Genomic DNA, 24061 nt, shown 5'->3' with positions numbered 1-24061 from the left:
ATTCTGGATTAAGTGCTCACTGACATGATTATAACTCCATGTGGTCTCTCCCACCTTTAGTTCTTTCACTGTAGCCTGAGGGACACTGCCATTCTCTATATCACAGTGGTTTGTGAAGATAAAAAAAAGATTGTGAGATACTCAGGTTTTTATAGGAATAATAATCTTAAATAGACATGAAATCATTCTGTTGCTTTTTGTTCTTAATATTGCAAAGAAAAGACAAAAGTCTCATTGTTGATGTTGTATCCTTCAAAGATGGCAGTGCCAATTCCAGCATCCAGAATGGCGGCCAATTCAAACATTGTCTTTGCTTGTTTGGATTTATACAACTAGTGGTTCCCAACACTGCGTTAACCTTTCTTCATTGACTGTGTTGACAACGACATGGTCACGATCATACTGTGTGCCCCCTGGAAAGAAAAATTCAAAGAGCGTTCATAATCTTTGAAATGAGAAACAGCCTGGACTCTAGGTTTCAGGCCCATTCCAAGTGCTGATGTTCCTCTTCTCCCCAAGGCACAGAAAAGAAACTCATTTTCATCACTGCCTGCTTTTGGAGTTTGTTTTGGAACAGGGGGCCTTGTCTGCTCCCTTCCACCCCGTGCAGTACTTCAGCTCCTCGCCCTTTTCAGCCAGGAGGGGAAGGGGAGGAAATAATGCAACACAGTCACCTCCCAAAGACAAATTTAACTCCTCAATTTCTCCCCAACAGTTATCAGTTAAATCACTTTGCTCTAAAGATGTTTACACTATGAAATAAGTCCTGCTGTTAACAGACAACACTACTGTGACAACACCAAAGAAAAATTAAAACAAGGCAAGGGATGAGGTCTGGATCCTGTATTTTGACCAGCTGCATCACTATTTGCCATAGACAGAATATCAGCCAGTGTTCAGTAGCTTTAACTAGTAGCTGAACATACCCAAATGCAAAAGTGTGTCCCTTTCTTTGATGGGCTTAATTTACTCATGCTACACATAATGCCAAATACATTCTCACAGAAGAACACCATTAGAGTTCTGGCTTAAGGCACCCCCAGGCAAAGAAATGTTCAACCAGAACTGAGAGCCAAACCTGATGGTTCACTCTCAGATCTAGTGCCCATGGCAGAAACACGACGTGCACATCTTTCATCTCGTACACCAGGTCTGCAAAAGCAGGTAGTATTCCCACTGCAAGTAGCTGCCTGAGCCAACCATTTGTCCACAACCCTGGGATACTTCTGCAGACCCTCCCCGAACGAGCAAAACCAGCAGGCCTGGCAGCTGAAAGCTATGTAGCAAGCTATTGGCATAACAAATACAGACTCCAGCAGATCCAAGAAAGAAATATGCTGGGTACTTGAAGTCCTGCGTGGTCAAGCACACTTGATAGCAGCTCCTTTGCTTCTGTACTAAGGGAATGCCAGCTCAGGCACTGTCCCACTGACCTCCGCTTCAGAAATTTGGGACAGGCTTTCTGGTTGCCACACTCCCAAATCTGAAAGGCCTTTAAGAAGGTTAACATCACCACGGTTTCTCTCCTTCCCAACACCAGACAATTTTTAAAAGCAGTACAGATACATAGCAGAAATATTTGCAGAATTCTCCACAAAGAACAAAAAGGGAAAAACTAATCAAACATTCCCAGAAGAAAAAACCTTTTACCAGCAGCTACAGGAAATAACATTAGATACATAGCTCAGTTACCACCGCTATGGCAAAAATATTTTGTAAGCAGTATGTAAGCAGTATCTGATAGAATGTAAACATGTAAAAACAGGAAAAAAAAAAAACAATTTCCTTTCAGTGGAACAAGAGACTAAATTTACATTGATAAATACAGAGTGGTACGAGGGACAAGCCACTGTACTAGGCCAGTATATCCACAAGATGGCATTGTCAGCGCACAGTTGAATATCTACATTCACTTGCTGAAGAACTCATTAAGGCTGAGTTTGCGGTCAAGAACGCATCGACAGAATTGACTGGAACAGATAACGTTCCTATTCGACTTTCTCGAATAAAAGCTAAATGTACGTACTCTTTCAGACTTACTGAAATTATTATGCATTCTTTGTTTAAAGAAATCTGTGCTGTATATTTTTGTAACTGAATCTATACTTTCCTCACCAGACCTATCGATTGCAAAGTTTTTCAAATATAAATGCAGAATACACAATGTGCTTTTAACATGATTAACTGAAGACAAGCCAGCATATTTCTGCCTTTTCTGTGCAACTCAGAACTGAGTTTAGAAAAAAGTATGTGCAGAGTCACTGTACATAAAGACTCTCCTTTGAACTGCAGTCTTTTTTATAGGTTTACAATTATTTACTACATGCTTTATATGGCAGTGAAGAGAATTTATGAGTATTTACACCGGTGTTATATCAGTCAGACATTATATAACCCTTTTCTCACAATTCTGCTAGTCCTGTCCTTTTTACTTACAAACTGCTGACTGCTGACTCTGAGAATTTTATATTTTTAGTAATTGCTGTGATTAATGTCACAGCATCAATTCAAAATTAATTTTAAAACCACTAAAAATGTAACAGCTATGGGAAATGATTACTTCTCTCCCCCAATATAAAAGTTATGTAAAAGCATCTAATCATGCTAATTCTGCTGACCATTCCATTTGGTGCTTTATTGGCCCTATGAAACTATGAAAGCAAAGGTAGTTGAAGAAGAGTATCACAGGAAGCAAATTGCTGTGACAAAAGCTACTGTAAGATGTGCATCAGGCGCACACAGATTGCAGGCTGCTATGACAGAATCTCATGTTCAGAATACAAACAAAAAACCCCTTTGTGTCTAATCACATTAGTGTGCCTGATGTGAAAGGAAAGCCTGCCTTTGCTTTCCTAATATCCTTTGGCTATTGCATCTAAAACTACTATATAAGAAAATTTGCTCTATACAAATTAAAGCTAATGAGAAGCTATGTTTTTCTTGCTTCAGCATTTTAAAATAATTATATTCACATCACCCCGTGCCAAGTAAAATTGACTACTGAGGGTATCTACACCAAGTGGACACTGGGAATACAAGATAAGTGAGTACTGTGAGTTACTAAGCTCTACGTAGGAAAAGATGAAATGAAGTCCTAAGGCCTGTATGTTTCAAAAGGTCCGGCTACATAATTGGGTCCTTTCTGAGTCTAGATTAAAGTAACACCATGCTTATTTTACAGGCACGTTTAGTGCCTATCCCACTGTATACACCATGTAATTAAGACACAGTGTAATGAGATAACACATTTGCTTACCTTTGATATCTAAAACCAGTTTTGGTTTCATCTTGCTGTAGATCCTGCCATCAGGACTAATACGCCAGTATTGTTTGTCTTCATTCCGCTCAAATGATAGACCCAATTTAGAGCCAGGAGTTATAAGATTTCCAACAATTGTCAAGCAGCAATCCTCTGCCACCTATATCATCAGAAAGGCAACAGCAGTTACTCAAAAGGCCTTATTTCTAGTATCTCCTTGTTTTTATCTGGAGAGATATAAGTTGGTGAGAACTGGGCCTAGGAACTACTTCTTTCCCCTTAAGGAATGTATTTTTCCCCCTAAACTCGATTTATTTTTCTTTTGTTCCTGTTTCTGCTGACACTCTCCACTACATAAGAACATTAAAATAACCATGCTATATCAGATCAAAAGGTGCAAATAGCACCTGCCTCTAGCAGTGACGGTAACATGCTACGAAAGAGTACATTTGCTCTGTTGTTGTATAGCAGTATGCCCTGGTATACTCTCCCAGCCTACAGCAATTTCCAGCCCAGGGACTTTTCCATGCACAGCTGCTATCTTTGAGTTTAACAGCTTGATGGATACTGTCCCATATGTGAAACTGTTAGTCACTCACCCACTAAGACCACTGTAACCTTTTCGCACGTACACTATACTGTGCAAAGTAGTTCCACATCTTAACTACACATTGTACAAAGAAATACCATTTATTTGATAAACAACTACTAGCTTTATTTGATGCTCTCCTTCCTCCTCAACCTTCCCCCCTTTAAGGGGACAATCTTGTCCATACTAAATATGTGTTTATAGCCTGCAATCTTATCATCCCTCAAACCGCCCCTTGCAAGCTAAAGAGAACTAGCTATGTAGTCACTCCTTGCACGGAGGCCTGTCACCTCCTCCAGCCATCCTTTTTTGTCCTTTAATTTTTTCTAGTTCTGCAATAACCCTTTTGAGATAGAGAAAGAGCATAACTGCACACTGTATAATGTATAAATTCCACAGTGCATCATAATGACATTTTCTTCTTTGTTCTATATTCTCTTCYTAGTCATTTGTATTACTTGATTTCAAAACTCTGCAAATGTCTTCATGGTTAAAAAAGAGGACTCAAAATCAGACTTATTTGAAAAGAATATTAAAGCTGTATTACTAGCAAATTACAGAGAATTATTTTGTATTAACAGTGATTTTTCAGTATTAAAGATCACCATAAACTTCTTGTAGCTACTGAATTGACTTCAATGGCTGTTTAAATACCAATCCACCACTGTTGATGTGGCCCTAAATTATTAGATACAGTTTTGAAAAAACAGTATTTCTTACTATTGTAACCTAGAATTGAAATACAAGCCATGAACTAAGCCAATTTAGTTCTGTAGTTCTGAAATTCTCATCTGTACCTAATTTTTTCTCTACTGGGACTTGAAAGCTCACACATTAGGTCCACTAGGTCACTACTTCTCCCATCTCTGAGAAATTCATCAAGAGAGGTTACCCAAGTTCATATCTGCTCTTTGTGTCTGCCATTCACACCTGATTCTGACAAGCGAGAGGAATGACTTTCATATCCTGCTCACTGGTCACCCCAGCTACCTAAAAAACGTCCTTCCTGAAAACCTCTAGCATACCTACGCATAYGGTGACTAAGAGTCAGTAAGATGACCTAAACTGACAGGGACAAAGGCACAAGTTCTTCCAGTGAAGTTTATCTGCCTATGTGCATGCATCCACCCACTCACAAGTTTAATTTTCTTTCTAAAGTGTGGTGTAAGCATTTGTTAGTGCAAAATACAGAGATTCCACTGCTATTTCACAAAAAGATGGCACAGGTCTGTAAGAGGTCAGTCATTTGTGACCAACGTTGCTGTCCTGCACTCTACTAAGCTACCTGACTGCTATACAGCACAAGCTGTGTATTYTTCTGTTTGCACAAAATTGTATTACAAAATACATGGAAGGTAAAAAAAGAGCATTTACCCAAAGCCATATAATACTGCACCATCCTGATACGAATACTTTCAGTGAAAAGTTTGAGAGGCATTGTCATGAGAAGTCTTTTGTATGTGATATTAAAGCTGTTTGCTTAGTTGGCATCATTTTACTGTCTGCATAAATCCCCTTTACTACCACATCTGTGCTGTAAACATGCCCAAACAATGCTGTAGCTTATTAACAGGGAGATTCTTCCCTTCAGGACAGATGACATGGTTACAAATGGCTCCTTTGAAGTTATACAATCCTCTAGAAAGAGTTCACATGATTCTTTGCACTCAAGCTGCTTAACTGTATTAAAGTAACTTCATTTTCTTTGGCCTACATCCCTACCTAAGACTAATGTACATGCTTAAGCATTATGAACTGGGCATACCTGTGCACACCTCAATGACACTCCGCACATGATTAGTTTTATAGACTGTGAGAAAAGCAGAACCTCATTTAGAAACATGTAAGCAGGTGTGGAAAAGGAATGAATTTGACCAATATAGGGATAACCAGCACAATTTTTTTTAGGATTTTACCTTTCAGCTTGCCTGACTGCAGGTGAGGGTATAACCTACACCACACAATCATCTAACTGCCCCAAATAATACAAGTATGTGTAGCTCAAATGATTATCAGGAAGGTCTGCATTTTAAAAGGTTTCCCCTGCTGGGATACTTTAGTGATATTTTCACTGTGGAGAAAAGGGGCATGGAAGTAGAGGGAGCACATGAAAAGCAAGATTATGATCTTCTRGTACTTACTGTATTTATTCTTTAGGAAAAAGTAAATCATAACTAAAATCTCTGAAAGATTCAATGACATCAAAAAGGGATATGATACAAGTGGTTTATACCACCCCAAAAACAAAGAGTTCAATGCAAAAAAAAAAAAAAAATCTACAAAAGATCATATTTTAGCTGAAATGGAGTAAGTCTAGAAAATGAAGTAAGATGATATAGTAGAAATTAAATTCAGACAGTCCTACCATTGGAGGGAAAAGAAAATTCACATTGAATTTGAACCTCACCCGGCATCTTATGAATCCATCTTGATAAACCCAGATTTGATCATCCGAGTCAGCATCTTCTGCAATTTGTATTCTGAGAAGATTTAAATTGTCTAGATTTCCATCAGCTGACATGAATTTTCCAGTTTCCTTGTTTCGAAGCCTGAAGTACACACGTTTCTACAGAAACAACAGAACTCTTTAACCCCATTCTCTTTAGTGCAGAACACATCCTGCTCTGGTTAACTTCAGGGCAATCACTGCTCAGTACTGAACGTGGTGCCTGCCTCTTTCTTTCAAATGGCTTAGATTTGCTGTTTGGGAATTTAATTCTGAAGTCCATAAATATCTAGAAGACCCAAGCTTTGAGAATCCTCCGTTCTGCATGGAGAGTTCTAGGCCTGTCTATGCACAGAAATCAGTGCACAGTAAAAAAAAAAAAGTTATGAACCTTGAATTTATAGCATCACTAACTGTGCTCTGTGCTAACTCCCCATATAAAGGCTCTTAGCCTTCATTAAAGGTGTATTTGTGCAGTGCTGCTTACTTCAGTAACACAAAGTATTTCACTGCACATTCATGCTGTAGCTCGTTACACATTAACATTTCTGTTTAGACAAGATCTCAGCCAGGACAGTCAAAATGCATTATTTTTAACTCTGCTTGAGGCTATACAAAGGCAACTCTATGACAGCAAACGAATTTCTTACAGGTACAAGGGATCTGTGAATTACAAAAAGTTGTTTCCTCAATAAAATATGGCTCAACAAGAAGCTCAAGTGTTAGAGCTCAGAGAATGGCTGCAGCATGTGGACCAAATCAGATGGTCCCCATTTAGAGAACAAAATGGAAAACATCAAGAGAATAATTTTTACAGCAGATTTGCAAATTATTTGCTATGTAATGAACAGGGAAGGATTTTTTTCCCAAAAAAGAAAAAACAACACAAAAGCACTAATTGAAGTATCTAATTTTGTTGGTCAATTTTCTTGTTGTTCCAAAAATAACATAAGATAGTACACACAGCATGCCAGTGACCAGTTTGGTAGCTAATTATAAAACAGCTTAAAATATTTTCCATATAATAGTTATAGCCATTAAAGTAATTTAGCCAAACCTTATATGGCATCTTCTATACTTCAGTTTAAAGTATACTCAATGGACAGCTTACACAGAATTACACAGCCACGTAGCATAATCAATTAGTTTTTATTGAAAACAGAACTGTAGAGCAGTTTCTTTACAAAATTGCCATTTCTGAAGCCTGTATATGCAGCAAGATCATACAYTGTTTGACTGTATGATAATATTCCCTCACCCCATTACTAAATACAAATTAGGATCTGACAATCTCATAGCAGAGCCTACTCACCTGAAGTAAAGGTCGCAGAGAACCTATCTGACAGCAGCCACTCAGTTTATACCAATCCGGAATTTCATTCGGTGATAACAACATCTGACGCCCCCTGTAATTACTATGTTCGTAAATTATCCATCTGGAAAAAAAAAAAAAAGCTTTTGCTGCCAAATCCTGCTTCTGAATCAATAAACAGGTTTAACAGAAATTTGTTACATGAAAAAAGTAGGGTTTAACTTAGGAAAGTCAATGTCCCATAGAACTGGGATTCTTTTTAACAGGTCTTCAAAGTAACAAAATCATCTCCTGATTTAGAGCAACTGCATTAAGATGAGTACCCTGGAGTTCACATTTTGATGTCCTGTTATTTAAAAATTACAAACAAAGCATTTTTTTGTCTTAAAGGGGTACCTAACTTTTAAATATCACCTGGTTACAGGATGTACAGTGACTCCTCAAGGAAAATATATGTACATGCTTTATATGCTGTATATGCTACATTGCTGTATATGCAAAACCAGTAGTCCTGTAGACCTTAATTTGGATGAGCCCAATGCACATGGGGAAGCAGCACTAGGGGAGTAGAGTGTTTGTGACAAGCACATACTGGAACTGCAACATGGTGAAATGCTCTAGGGTCTTTTGATACAGGTTTTAATCTAAGAACACCTCTCCTCTTCCCAAATACTTGAAAATGGGGGAAAAAAGGAGAGAAATAGGATAGGGGTAGAAAATTTCTGTTTGGCATTCCCTTGGATGTGTCCAAGCATCCTAACAACCACATATTGAGAGCAGCCTGTCAGAACCTGACTCCTGCATCTCTACTAATACCATAGGCAGTGAAATACAACTGGACTTTGAAAAAGGCTGCAATACAGAGTTGTCTAGTTTACTCACACTTACAGAACTTATGGCACACTGATTTGCTGGGACTATCCAGTAGCCATAGGTTTTCAGTATATGAACATTGCATATGCACATTTAGCTGTCACCTTCTTTCCTCTGACAGATTCTTCAATAGACTTGTATGTTATATCCAGAAGCAGCACACTCACCTTAATTTTGGAGCTCCTTCATGGCCTATCCCCATCTATTCCCAAATAGGGGATTAAGAGAATTATAAATGAATCTCTTTTAGTAAGGGAGGACAGAAGACCAAAACCCTTTCAAAAAGGAAAACAGTAGGGGTAACAGACAGACACTGTGAAGCTTGTGGTTTGAGAGAGAACTAGTTCAGCAGCTGACATGGCAATAATGAAAACAGAATTTCCATACCATACTCTACATATTGCCAGTGACCAACCAGAAAAGACATTTATATTCATTGAGCAGGAAACACACACAATTCACAATTCCATTACCTGAACGGTAACCATGTTCTTGGCAAAGAAACAACCTGATCTTTGACTTCATGTTTTTTCTCCTTATGGAAAGTGAGGGTCAACTATACTGCAGTTATGTTGAAAGATACCAAAGTCTCAAGAGACTCAAGAATACACAGCATGCATCTTCTGCACAGCCCTCCTCATGACATTTGTGTTTCAGACTTCAATACAATGAGCTAAGGAAACCCCTTCACCAATTTTTCCAGATAGAGAAAAAGGTATGCGCTTAGGATCTGGTATTAGCTATCCACTTGAGGGCAGTAGTCAGCAACCCAATAGCATCTCACACACTTTGGAAATTTGCCTTGTCAAAAGAAAATGCTTAAATGCAGAACAATTACATGGATCTATCATTAAAAAAAACAAAACTGACTCTTCAAGTTTAAAAATCTGAACATATACTTGAGGGAAGTAGCTTGGAGGTAGAGGTTAACACCAGAAAAAACACAATAAAAGAAATTTAACAGATCTGTTGAAACACTGGAAGAGGCTAACACAGTTGTTTTCAAAATGCTTCCAGACAGTTTTTAAACTTCATCATGAGTTATTTTTCACGTCATCTTTCACATCATCTTCACATGAGTAAAATTAGAGATATAGCTTCTTAAAATAGCTTAAGAATTAGCTGAAAACCAAATCGATATCAAGAGTCTGACCTCATTCCTGAAGTGAAAAGGGAGTATGACTACCAATGCTAAAAAGGGCCAGATAACTTGATTGTACCACTGTGTTCACAACATCTAGTTAAAGCAGCAACTATGGAGGCTTATTAAAATGTTTAGAACTCATGACACAGGATATGGATCATACACTGCATGATTTGTTATGGTTGAAACCTCAAACAAAAGCATGAAAGTTGGTTTTAAGGATGCTGCGTAAACTGGCTTTGATGATGCTATGGAATGAGGGAAGGGGTCAGTCCCCTTATCAGTTTTATATAAATTAATTTCAACTTCTTAGAAAAGCACAGTAACTTCTCAGTCAGTGGTGACATGCTGTAGAAATATGATCTGAGAAAGTTCTGTGAAAGTGTGTTAATGCACTGCACACATTGCAGTATTACAGTTTTATGCTCCTTGTTTTCTGATATCTGTCATTTTTCTGCTGAAGAATCAAAAAGTTATTTTCAACTTACGTGCCACCAAGGACTTGGACTGAAGCTATTCGAGGGTTGTATCCCAGAAACTGGAGATTTAAGATTTCTGTATTGAATTCAATTTTCTTTCCCTGGAAACCCACCTTTTCAAAAAGAGCTATACGTGGCTCAGACAGCTCCTGCAAAAGGAAAGTAAGCACTTTTACAGGACATTAAAACTCCAGATGTGACTGTGAACATCATTACTCCACACAGCCCTTTTATTTCACAGTTTTCTGCCTGATTCTTTAAGATCAAAGACCCTGAATAAAGTTTTTCCTCTGCAACAAGTTATTAACAAGAAAGACAAATTAAAAAGTTATAATACAAAACCTTATATAAAACACACAATTGGTCTTTTTGCATGCAACATAAGACCTTATCATAAAGTGCACACAAATGTCTTTGTGGTTGATTCTCACATAATCACTTAATTATACTTTAAAACACATTTTAATTAATGCCATATCCCCCTTCCATTGCATTAAACCCCATTTCACTACAGGAATTCTTATCTGCAGAGCTGAACACACAGTAATGTAATACTGATTTCCACAGCTTCAAATGATGACAGACTTGTCTTATTACTTACTGCTCTCATTTTTAACTCCTCCAGTGGGTTATGATAGTATCGATCTCTCACTAAACCAAAGCCTCAAGATTGGTATTTTTGAGGTCAAATTCATGACTCAAGCAAAAACTGTAGCACTGCAATCCTCCAAATTGCTCTGAGGAGATGATTCTTCTGTCTGTCAAAACACTCCTGCTTTCAAAGGGGTTCTGCCCACATGAAACTCGCTGCATCACTGAATCCACTTTAAATGCCTTCTGGATAATGAACCTTGGGTTCTTTTCTGTGTGGCAAGATATCTGTAGTGRATCAGGAACAACTCCTCGCAATTAAGGTCCTCATTTGGAAGTTGGGAGGTAAAGGTTTGAAATCCCTCAGGATAAGGTAATTAAATCTGAATTCCCTGGTGTCATAATTTATACTCATAGATGTGAGAAGGGGAATGGCAGGGTCACTCCTAAGTCTTCCCATCATGACTAAAGCCAATGTTACGGCCAGATTCCTGCTGGCATATGCTAGGCATACTCCAAACACACCAGCTGGATTGGGAACTCTGGACGCGAAGGGAAGTCTAGACAGACTCACAACTGGCCTCAGGTGCAAATCAGGCTACGCCAAGGCAGAGGTGGTTCATTATACACATAGCAGCAGATATACATGCTTCCGTGTGCATTTATTTAGAAAAATCTAGATGCTTACCGATTCTTGACASTGCTTAAACTGCTCTTTAATCTTCCTTTAGATGTTTAAGGGCCCAGATGAACATTACATTAGCATCACCATTATCTCAACAGCAGTCCAGGTTATCACATGGCAACTGAGCTATGCTTCCTGTTTGCCTGCATGCTGTCAGGTTGTGGAAAATGCAGGGCGAGGCCTTTTACCTTACCCCAAAATCAGAGTAGACCAATGCCCACAACGAAAGGTTAACACCGAGTCAGACTGTCATGCCTCATCATGGGTTAAGAGCCCAACATGAACAGTTACACTGTGATTATGTTTTGGTGTCTCTGAACCCTCAGCCCTTTTACAGATCTGCACCTGCGTTCTGTGACACAGAGCTGGTCAGATAGTAACCCTCGAGCCACATGCAGTATTTCAGAAATAATCTATTTAGAAAGAAAACAGAGAAACAGGAAAAAAAATCCTCCAGTTTTCAACCACACCTTCTACTCTGGGCGCTTTCAGATTCAGCAGCAACACTGTTATATAAAACATTCCCCACAGCAAGAAGTACAAGGTCAACTAAAAGTTTTCTAACTTGCATTCTTCCCACGTATTGCACTGCACAAAGCTGCTTCCCATGTATATCTATGTTTAGCTATTTCACAGAGTTACTTGTTAAAAAAATTATTTTCAGCATGACTGTTCAAGTAGAAACTACATACAGAGTTGTCTTTATCATACGTTCAGGGAAGAGAACATGTAGCAAATCTAAGAAGGAAAATGTATTTTCTGTCTGCAACACAATTATTTGGAACATGCAGAACAAGCACAATCCAGCAAAGATATGGTGATATAAATAAATAAAAGCCTTGAGGTTAGGAACAAAAACCCTTTTAACTTCCAAGTGTCTTAAGTGTCCTTTTATGTGGGTGTGTGCGCGTGTGTGTTTCCTTAGAAATGGATCTCTGAAAAGGAGTTAAACTAGTTAAGTATAGCAGCTTGACATATTAAAATAGAAAAGGTGCTTTGTGTATGGAAACATTGTGGAAAATCATGGGGAATGTTGTGGGAACAGCAAATTGGGGCGTGAGGGGAGGTGTTGAGACTGGCACTGCCAAAAAACAACCAAAAATAAATTTGTCAAGTGAAACTGGTGTCTGGAATAATAAACTCAAGCTTTTGTAAAATTATGAAAAATGAACTGTATAACATGATCTAACTTCTTATTCTCTGTATACAGGTTTGCTAATAAACAGCTGAGCAGAGCAACCCACTTTCCTCTTTCCTTCAAGTAGAAAGCCTCTGAAGAAGAAAGCAGCAGTATATGATTTGTAGATAGTAGGGGAGAGCTGTGTCTATCTAACTGTGATAAATCATACTACTAGGACCAGTTTCATAAGCTTTAAGAACTTCAAGAGGCAAAGATTTGCCATTTGGCTGTTTTAACATGACATCCTCTTTCAAGAAGAAGAAATTTGCCAAGAGTAAGTTGATCCTTCCAGAATGAAACAAGCATTTTAAACTCCAAAACTTGGGATTTAAAATGTACAAAAAGCCAATTTTAATCCATGTATGTGATCATCCATTAAGCTTGCCTAAAACCACTTCCAGTGTTTTTAATAGGATCTGTCTACTGGACAGCAAAACCATTCTGAAGACAGACACCTGCTGCAGATGTTTGTTTACATCATACATCAAAATGCTCCGGAGACATGAAAGAGGATGACACATTTTATTTCTCCTTAGTCAACTGCTACATCACTGACAAGCTACCAAAATTACAGTGGAGCACAATAAAATTGCTAAATTCAAAGACAGTCAACAGTTTACTCTTCCATTTTTAAAATAAATACCATCTCTGCATTTTAGTTGCAGKAGGTTCCTAGATACTTGACTACATTTTGCTAGTAATTACTTTGATCTTACAAGATACTTGCAGATTCCACAACTGATCTATCATAATGGTTGGTTATAGGCTTGAAYAAACTCATTTTTGACCACTGATGAGTTACAACATATGTAAATGTTGTTTGGGTTTGTACCTGCCACATATAATAACAGCCAAATTTTGCCAAATGGCATTGGGTGTTGCTTTACTTTATCTAGAAAGGTGCATTATTCTGCGATGAACACAAATTACATTTCCCTGATGATAGCAATAGTATTGTATAATTACATGTTTTTCATGCAAAGCTGCATAGTTGTAGTCTGTTTTTTTAGCATGCATAAAAAACAAAGACAGCAGTACAAATGTTTCTTCAAAGGTCCTACTGACATTTCTCAACCTACTCTAACTGATCTCTATGGGGAAATAACAAGTCTATCTGACACATACTTGACTCCTTTTACGGAAGAYCTTTTGCAGGCTGTCATTATAAACAGTGATGCCAACCAGCTGCTTCTGTGAAGTCCTCCCCTTTGCAAAAACAGCAGAGGCCAAAAACACTGACTGCAGATAGGACATTTAACAGCTACTGAACAGAAAAAAAAGTGCTGCTTTATTGTTCATGCCTCCCTATCATTTTTATTGTTGCAAAAATGGGGAGGTCAGAGACATCAGTGTACTTATCTGCTTACTTACAATATTTATAATCCGTAAAGATTTTGGAACTGCTTGGGGTGAACATCCCATTGCTGTCAGATCAGGATAGATTCCTTCTTCTAACACATACTGGTTACCAGAGAATTCTTCCTGGTCATACACTATGCAGCTGCAGGAAGAAGAACAAGTTGCTTCTTAAGAATTCCATGCAACTACAATGATACTAGCATTTCTTAGTCTTTAGCTACTGACAGAAATGTTATCCAAAATTTTTTTGTCCTGACAAGCTAAAATGATGTGTAAACTGCAAAGCATTATCATTTTTCTTTTCTCTTTAAGTCCCAACCTGTGAAACCATTTCAAATCTTAGAAAGCTGGTTGCTTTTTAAAAAACTTTTACTGAACTTGTTATTTATGTTGTATGAATACTGCAAAATCACTTACCTGCCATCTAAAATTTTTGAAGACTTCGCAGCAAATGAATCAATATATTTTGTGTTTTTTTCAAATATTTGGCAGCTACCCTTGAATTCAGGCTCTGAAAATAACTGGACCTTTAAAAAGTTATAAACATATCATTTACAAACAATTCATTCCTCAGCCTTCAGCAACATGACTCTACTGTTACTTCTGTTACTAAATTAAAATCTACTTAAAATCCAAACTCCCTCAGCTGCATATAATTTTTAAATACCTCATCAATGTTGTAATCCCTTTTCAAGATAGCAAGGTATCAATAAGAAAAATTACTTTTGACTATAAATCATTCAATAACATACAAAATAGTTAAAAATCACTGACAAACAAGAATAGCTCCTCAGACTGTCAGAAAAGATTTTTAAGTCCCCACAGAATGGCCAGAATTGGCACATCATTAATAAAAGGGCCATAAACTGTGCTTAATCCATTTAATCTCCAAAATACATACTCTTTCCACTAAATGAAAATCACTTATTTCTCAGAACATAAATGGTGCATAATCTTGGCAAAGGACTCGGACAGCACACCAACAGGCGTGGTATATATTCCCAGGGTAGATGGGCTCTATGTGCCCTGATTTAACTATAGTTACAGCCATGTCAGTTCTTTCTTTACTCTGAGGATAGGAGAGGATAAGTCACTCAGTGTCTTTTGTCCTTGTTTTAAAAAGAAAACCTGCTAATTTGGTTAGAGGATAATTAACCCTGATCACACAGAAGTCATTCACATTATCACATGCCTACCAGCTTTATTCACTCTTAACAGAGATACAAGTGCAGGCATGCACAGCGTTCTCCAAAGAGAACATGCTGACAAGGGATGCAGTTTGTTGACTACAAGCCATTTACTTCTTTGTTTCCTTAGGATAAGCTCTTAATAGGCAACATAAGATATAGATGTAAATAATTTTTCATGCATACAGCAGAAAATAAGCAGCCTTGAGATTTTTACTCCCCATAGTTTATACATATCCCTATACAGGAGATTCCAGTGAGGTATGCTACTAATGAAGCATGCAAATCAAGACAGCCAAGACTTTCCTCCCAGGTTCTTTAGTCCATGACATAGTCACCATTTTGACTGAAATGAAAATAAAAACAACCTCGTAGAGACACAAAAATGAAAAGGCTCAGAATTATGAAAGGATGAAAAAAGCCCCCACATCAATCTTATTGTCAAAACTACCTATTCGTACTTGTACATAGGACATGGTCCAACATAAAAATACACTAACTCACTGAACAGACAAGTTCTCTCTGCCATTTCCTTCTCTTAGTGGCAAAGCTGTCATTAAGCATGACAACTCAGAAAACAGTATTTATGAGTGAACTAGATTCTTTTCGAGTGCAACCACCACTAGCAGCACTGTTAACCAAAAAAGTAGGTTCAAAAAGGGTTAAGTCACAATTGCACCATGTATACCACCACCTAACTTGCAGGGCCCTTGCCTCTGGGGCAGACTGCAGATGCCTGCACCTGCTACCTGAAGTCCTGCATAGATGTGTGCGGGCTCCACCTCCACAGAGCCATCACCGGTAACCCCAAGCAGCTCACTCGCCAAGCCAAAACACTGCCTGGGCATACAGGAGGTTCTGAAGACAGCTGTACGTTAAATCCCACCTTTCCTGGACCTTAATGTGCCTTACCTATGAGATTCAGAAAGCAGCCTTCCTTCACTTTAAGGTTCTCACACTTTACCTGACTGGTCAACCATCTGTGCAAATACCTGGGTGTTTCAGGGGACAAAAAGCTGATCCCATTTCTTTATTCACATGTGTTAAACAGACACCATATAGTATGTTTCATGCATTTAGAGAAGTGTCTTACCTTGACTTTACCCCTTTCACTTCCAACAATATCCTACAAAAGTTTGGGGAATAAAAAGAATGATGTTAAAAAGTGCTAAAATAACAAAGAAGCATACAAAAGCTTACTGTTTGAAGAGTGCACATAAAATGAATTTGATTAAAAAAAATAGCTACAAATACTTCAGAGAAATGTGCGAAACAAGTGTAAAATAAAATCCTTACCACAACAATGGGTTGAACTGAAGATATTTTACAATTCTTGCCCCCCCATGCCTCAACGCTGGGATATAGCCCTTTATCCAGTATGTACTGCTCCCCTGTAAACTCAGGATTCTCATAAGCCACCCACCTGAGAGAGAGAGAAAAAGGGGCAAGGGGGAATGTCACAATACTTCTTCCAAAACAAAAGTATATATTCATTATTGCCTTCATGCTAACAACAGATCAGATGGTTGTATTTTTTTTTCCTAATACCATCACTCAAACTGTGATGCTATTAAAACTCTAAACAAACAAAACTATGTATCTTTCTATATAGTATAACTATATATTCCAAAACCTACTATAACTATAAAACTATATATTCCATTCAACCTACTATTATGTCAGTATGAATGTGAGTGAACTAGCTGAAGCAGACCAGAAGTTCTGAACTACTAGGTATTTTAAAAGACGTCTCCCATCAGAAAATTTGAGATATTTCACAATTCTATTATTTTATCTAGATCAAGTTCTTTTCTAGAAAAATAAAGATGTCAGAATATCATTGTTTTGGATGAAACTAACTTTCAGAGTCATCYGTGCCATAAAGATAGCTACAGGCAACATTAAAAATTAGTATTACCAAAGCTCTGTTGTGTTTAAGCAAACATATATCCCGTAAAAGTGTAACAAAAGGCCTTTATGCTAATGAAAGCACAGACTGTTCCTTGCTAGGAATCACAGACATCAGCAATAAGAACTTCTAAGGAAGTCAACATTAAAACCATCACAAAATCTGACCAGATTAATGTATTTAAATTCAAAGCAATTATTATGACTACTCAGCCTGACCTCATGCCTGACAGAGGCAGAGACTGTGATTTCTGCATCAAACCCCTAACTTTTAGCTCAGTCAGAATACATCTTTCTGCAAAGACACTGAACTTTGAGATGAAACAGTTCAAACATTAGAAAAGCTACCAAATACGACATGTATCTCTCCAACATTTAATTACCCTTGCAGCACTTCATTTCTAGTTGGAGGTTAYGGAAGTGTATCTGCTACCAGCCAGTCTTGCTAGGCATAGCCTACTACATTTAAGAAACCTTCTGTCATGCGGCTCTTCTAATCCGGACTCCACACTAAGTCTGGATAAAGCATTCCTGTATCAGCATTAACTTTGCTTTTGTTATAAGCTCCCTAAATCCTTTAGTCTTACACTGCTAGGCTTTCCAAACTTTCCATTAAATTCCAGCTCTTTTTAAATGCCTTCCTCTCCTCCACTCCCCTCTCCCCTCTCTTTTTTCTTTTTCCTTTTTTTTTTTTTAACCAGTGATGGCATTGGAACTGGCCACAGGATCGACTGCATTTCATTCGTTATATTTATGCAGGGATCAGAACATCTTCCTGGTTCTGCAAGATAATCTTCTACTCATAGTCAACCAACTTTAATTTTAACCAATACACTACACATGAGTGTACGCTATGTCATGCCGAAACCCGCTTACTGCAAAGCCTTCTCACAGAATTTCAACACTAACAAATTCACATCATAATGCAGTGAAATGATACTGAATTTTTAAATTCACAGTGGAGGTTAACTCTCACCATTTGACTTCACTATCAAATGATTTTTCTGTGTTGAGCACCTAGATTCTATTAAGCTGCAGTTTTGGTTGAAGTACAAACGCCAGAGTGTCTGCAAATATAAAAAGTGAGATAACTTCGAAATGAAATGAAGTTACATCAGCATGTGTGCGCTGACAGTGTGAGCTTCATATTATTTGTCCATGACAAGCACTCACATAGTGATTCACATTTATCACTGTTCACATCTCTTGGTTTGCCTCAGATATAATCAATTATTCTAAATAGTTATGCACTAATTACTTAAGGCATATTTCAAGACACACTCCTAAATCATCTCATACTAATTTATCAAAGAGACATTGGTATGTACAATAAATTAGGCAGAAAGCTCAAATATCTCAGGTGTGTTTATACCTGTAGGCCACTTACATCAAAAGCTGTGAAAATGAGGTTTCCTTAACCAATTTCTTAAGCGGATGTTCATTAACTTTTTTTCTGCACAAATACTAGGATATAATTATAGTACATGATACTTGGAGCTTGACTGACATCTATGAAATTAAGCAAATGATAAAACACACCAGATACCTCCTAAGCATCTCTTGATAGCATTCATTAATTTTCCTCCCATCTAACAAGCCTGAATACAGAAGTAGTTAATGTATCTCACTTTCAATACATGCATATGTTGAAATCAATGGTACAGTACCACTTTCCCACGCAAGCCAGCCCACATGGTTGGAGGGTTTCTAGCGCCAGGGCTCACTGGTGAAATACTCCCGCTTTTTCACTACATTCAGAAGGCAGTACAAGCTGCTGAGAGCAGTAATAACGACAGGAACAGGCAGCTGAATTCAGGAGCAGCTGAAGCTCAGTCAGACCTCAGGAACACCCCCAATAACCCATTTTTGAACCAGCAGAAAGGTCAGGAGAGCAAGGCAAAGCCTCTGTCTAAAAGAAAGCGCCACAAGAACAGCAGTATGCCCCTGCAGCATGGCAACCATCACTCTGCTCCAGAGGGAGTGAGTTTGCTTAATGCCATAGTTTTGTAAACCCCAGCTAAGAAACTGCTTTAGCTAGGCTGAGCGACAGCCTCATCCCAGGTTGCTGCCAGGAAGGCGATGGAGACCTCGCTCCACAGCACCATCCACGCTGCTGAAAGCAGAGATGTGGCCAGGAGTGTCATCTACAAACTAGAAGTACTATTGCACTCACACTATCTTCCCTCAAAGCATTACATATACAACATCTAGCAAGGCAACCCAAAACAGGGTCTGTAGGAACAGCCAAGAAAAATCAGTGACTTGTGACTTGCTGAAAAACAGCATTCTCTCCTGCTCAGGATTCACCTTACTTCATTTTAGCTTTCAAAATGCTGGCCTTTCTCATCATGTAGGTGCCTTCTAACATCAGCCGAGAGGAGCAATCCCTCCCTTTTAGTGCTGCTGAGATGCTGATCTTATGGCAGGACAGATTACCTCCTGGAAGGGCCTACTTCTCTCTCAGGTACAGAGGATTCAGTAACACCTTCATTAAACCAAATGACACAGCTGTGAGAAGTAGGCTTTCAGGCACAGAAGCGCTCCTTTAGCTCTGAAATAGGATCCACAATCTTTAAAGCTTAAATACTACTTTGAGACAACCGGTTTAAATTGGACTATACATGCTAATCAGCTAGACCATGCAGGGCCGAGGAGGGAAGGAGGGAGATAACTGGCACTTGCAGATTTGTAGCATGATGAACAGAGAGGAAAAAGTGATCAAATTCTGTTTATAGGAGGGAGAGAAAACAGGTTCTTTATTACATGAAGGTTTACAGGAATGGCAACAAGATGGTAAAATAGCATAAAGATCCCCTTGTGCCTATGATCCCACAGACCTGTGAATTTTAATTTCCTGACTCCTTTAAAGGTTCTCTTGAACTTTAGTGCTGACATCAGAGATGGAGGGAAGGGGAGGCTTTGTCAGAAAAGTTCTCCCACCTGTACCTAAGGGCTCCCACCCTTTCCAGCTCCCAAGGAAGGTTTGTTCTTGTATGTAGCATCTCTTCAGTTTCACCCATATTATCTTCCCAAATGCATCTGATACACTAGAATACACTACATTCTGGCTCCTGTATAAGAACTGCTCATCACCTATTGATCTTCTCACCATATCACTATATATACACACTAGAGGCAGCCAAATCTGCACTGTAGGCTAATTATTTGAAAATTCAGGGAAAAACAGTACGAGTTACAGGACTACAATAAAACAAACAGCTATGTAGAAAATAAATCTGGAGAAGTTCTTCCACCAAGTTTAAAAAGGATTGACAAAAAGATGTTCAGTACTTTTGGCACAAGTTTAGCGCAACTAAAATGTGTTTATAGATAAAGAAAAGACATTTCAAAACATGCAATGCCTATGATTTTGATCACTATTAAATATAAGCATGAAGAGTTACTAAGCAAACAGGAAATCATAAATTGTATAACACAGTTGCTTTCAGTACTTGCTTGAACTTGTAAAGGGTGTTACCTGTTGCTACTTAATACTTCCATTTTCTGCCATTTAAAACACTGCCAATTTGGAAGTAAAGATGAAAATTATATTTAAGAAAGGCAGGCCTCTCAGTTTCAAAGAGTGCATTGCTTTCCTCTCCCTGCTCCCCCCGCAATATGGTAGAAAAATAATTATAGCCTGGATTTTGGGCTTGGCTATTTCTGAAAAATGCTAAGAGCAAAGCATTTACCCATTTGTTTTAAAAGAAGGCAACCCTCGCCACCTTTAGCTATATTTTTCAAGATCTGTTTACGCTGGATTTAGCAAAGGCATTAAAGTATCACTTGGAAACATTCCTCAGAAGAATAATAGCTGAAAGTTTTATGCAGCTAGCTCTCAATTACCCACAAATGGACTAGTCATTCCTCAAATGCAGAGCTGGGCTGTCTTCAGCATACAGTTTAGAGATATAGCTTAGCTCAGAACTTGTTCAGAGATATCTGTGCTCTAGAATGGCAGCCCTTCTTTTCTTTGATACATCTTTTATATTGCACAGAAGCAAATTAATTACATAAGAAATATAGCTCAGACGTTATCTGTTATTGCTACAACTGCTTACCCCAGATATCAGTACTTAAAAAAAATGTTATGAAAGGTTCAGGGATTCTTCACTTTTTTTTTTAATTAAGTATTTTCAGTATGATACGAGGAATTACATCTTTAAAAAACTAGAAGGTAAAATTACAGGGGCAGTAGCAGAGCCTCTGGAACAAGGGCTTTGTTTTTAATAATAGTTTTTAATAATTTCTACCCACCTTTACCATAAGAGTGTTAGAGAAGAGTCACTCAATTATTTAAACACTCAGAAACTCAAGCAGGATTCCTATCTCAGCTGCAACAGTCACGTTTACTGGAACAGCTACACAAAGGGTGTGACAGGTAACCCACAGTCTATTTCCCAGCCTTAGGAAGCGACTCCTTCCCATACATCTCCCTTGTGCATTAGGGAAGACAGAGAGGGCATGGTGGCTACAAAGGGCACCAGGCAGGGCGGGGGAAGAAAAAACCAGCTGCCACAGCATATTCAAATACAATTAAAAGCATTCCTTAGGAATGCACTGTGAGCTTGATTCTGCAGTCTTTATCCAGACAAAACTTGCACAGATATCGCACAGATAACATGCAGGAAAGATCTGGATACGGCTCGGTAAGGCAGCACTTTCAGCGAGTTACCTGCCTACCAGGTAGGGAGAGAAACTGTATGTCTTGCACTTTCAGTTCTCCTTCAAGTAATTTTGTATATTTGGGGCCATGATTGCTAATATTTCCAAAATACTTTGATGCAGTCCACAATGCCATGAAACTTGATCTGTAACCGACATGCAGAACAAACCGAACAGCTAAATCTACCAGTTTACCAACTGCATGCAACAACACACATGACAGAACTTTGACCACTCATTCTTAGGAACCCCACTGTAAAAAAGAAGAAGAAAAAGTGTTACTATTAAACTATTAACCTATGGAATTCACTGTAAAAGTAAGGTTACTTTTTGGAACAATTCAATTAAGGGCATGAATAGTGAAAAAACACTGTCCAAAAGATAAGATGAGAACACACGTCAATTTACTGCCTTAAATTCTATTCAGCATCAGAATTTACTAGTAGGCATGAGAAGCATTATTGTCATCTTGCAGGCACACAACTGAGCAAAAGCGCTAAGGATTTGTCTCTGGCTAAACACAAGAAGCCTCAGTCAAAACTGGAAACTAGTTCCATAACTTTGCTGCTAAGATGCTTAAAAAAAAAAAAAAAGAAGAAAGAAAAAAAGAGAGAGAAGAAAATTAAGCAATAAGAACACGCCATTTTTACCTCTATGATGACATATCAACTCATATACTTTCATACTTTGTAAATCAATTAACCAGCACTTCCTGGGAACATCTGATCTCATTGCGAGAAGAAAACTGATTTACTGCACATATTCACAAAAACAATGAGCTGCACTTCCCACATTGTGCAGTCAGGGGCAGAAAATTTTTATCTGAAGACTTTCCATATAGATATTAGAAGTCAGAGGGCAGAAAAACATTTGCAAAAGCTACCATATTCTAAAAATTGTAACAGCAAATTTAAAATTAAATAGTAGTTAAAAATATCACTTACACTCCACTTAGTACATTTATAGACTGTGTCCTCAGTCCGTATCCAGTGTCTTTCAAATTGGAAATAATTCCTAGCACATTAATATTGGAACCCTTTGGTCCAAAGTTTTTTTCACTGTACATTATCATGCGGGAATTTGTGAAGTCCTGTTAAAACAAAGAGAAGCATCATAAGGAAAATGCAACATGATGTCTCAGTGTGCTCAAGAGATACCCACTACACGTTCTTGGAACTTACGCCAACAACAGGTCGCAGTGATTGCAGTTCTTCATCATAACCACCCCAGTCTGTCCAATCTCGATAAGCTCCTTCTTCCAGCAAGTACTGATGGCCTTCAAACCCGGGCTTCTCATAAGCAACCCACCTAAACAACAACAACAGAGCCTCTGTGTGAAAATGGACACCCGCTGCTATGTGCTGTTGCAGAGCACACACAGATGGGTGAAATTTGTTCTTTCTTCACCCCACTTTTGTTCTAAATATGGGAATYTCCTAAATACTTTTCCCATTGAAGTTAACCTAACTACATATCTTCTCAAGTCTAATAAAATCTTTGCTAATTTCGCCAGAATTAAGCAAAATAGAGAGAGTTGCATTGTGATGACTACTCTGGTTTGACACAGTGCAGCGAGGTGGAGAGAAGGCTTGAAAACCAGAAGCCTTTGGGACTTCAAGTGAATTTGAGAAGCCTTTTGTACTTCTCTAACCAAAGCCAGATGAGATTCTGTGACCATTCTATGGCTTGGGTTTAAAAGAACTACATTAACTAGGGAACCAGCACTAAGCCAAGTGAGAGGAGAGTTAGCCAAGTTAGGTAGCTGTAGCTGCTTGGCAGCCTTTCTATCCCTTCATCCACTGTTGTGAAACCAGGATGACACTGAGTATTGTCCAGAATGCAGCCTTTGCTTGTGAATATGTGCCGATTTAACCCAGATGTGTATCTAAAACCAAAAACTAGGAAGACGTGCATAATAACTGGGCACTGAATTTTATTCACTACAATTTCCAACTTATAGAGTTACATCTACTGAAGGACAAATATTGCTGATGCTTTCCCGTACTTACACTCCTCCCAGTACTTTCATGGATCCCACTGATGCAAGTGGAAGCACTGTCTTTTCTTCCAATTCTTTGTCACTGAGCATAAACATTTCCGATTCTATCTCCACATGCCTCCCTTCAAAGAAAGGCTTCTCATAAATGAYGACCTGTGGCAGAAATGAAGTACAATAAAAAGCTGTAGACAGCATGACAAACACACCCTGACAGCAGACAGTTTCTTTTGCATGGGCACATAAAGACAGAAGCCAAGATTATGAAACTAACTAGTGGGATCTCTATTTTCTTCAAGAGGTTACAGATGCAACATGAGGACTTGAATATCATTATCCATCTGCATTATCCAGACGGCTGTTAATACTGTCATATACACAGGAAGGA

General features: G+C 38.4%; 2 protein-coding genes across 3 annotated transcripts in view; one reads left to right on the top strand and one right to left on the bottom strand.

Annotated features, from left to right (window-relative positions):
• Positions 1–13165, top strand: part of RTN4IP1 (reticulon 4 interacting protein 1) — a 40408-nt gene extending 27243 nt beyond the window's left edge. Inside the window, exons 10-11 of one of the 2 annotated variants that reach the window (XR_003253479.1) lie at positions 259–2018; positions 12589–13165. The gene's annotated coding sequence lies outside the window, so the exon portion shown is untranslated. The remainder of the gene's footprint in view (positions 1–258; positions 2019–12588) is intronic. The other variant, XM_026065698.1, reaches the window with a different exon arrangement.
• The window catches only part of CRYBG1 (crystallin beta-gamma domain containing 1), a 40922-nt gene continuing 17126 nt past the window's right edge, over positions 266–24061 (bottom strand). The window contains exons 10-21 of the mRNA XM_026065696.1: positions 23687–23829; positions 22859–22985; positions 22622–22767; positions 16401–16527; positions 16198–16230; positions 14335–14444; positions 13930–14059; positions 10112–10251; positions 7607–7730; positions 6256–6414; positions 3257–3419; positions 266–413 (exon numbers count right to left, since the gene is read on the bottom strand). Of these exons, the coding sequence (XP_025921481.1) occupies positions 325–413; positions 3257–3419; positions 6256–6414; positions 7607–7730; positions 10112–10251; positions 13930–14059; positions 14335–14444; positions 16198–16230; positions 16401–16527; positions 22622–22767; positions 22859–22985; positions 23687–23829 (1491 nt within the window). The 3' untranslated portion in view covers positions 266–324. The remainder of the gene's footprint in view (positions 414–3256; positions 3420–6255; positions 6415–7606; positions 7731–10111; positions 10252–13929; positions 14060–14334; positions 14445–16197; positions 16231–16400; positions 16528–22621; positions 22768–22858; positions 22986–23686; positions 23830–24061) is intronic.

Source organism: Apteryx rowi, unplaced genomic scaffold (genome assembly GCF_003343035.1).
Source record: "Apteryx rowi isolate R43461 unplaced genomic scaffold, aptRow1 scaffold_230, whole genome shotgun sequence".
NCBI lineage: Eukaryota > Metazoa > Chordata > Aves > Apterygiformes > Apterygidae > Apteryx > Apteryx rowi.
Note: the sequence above shows the minus strand (reverse complement) of the source record. Positions and strands in the feature narration are given on the sequence as shown.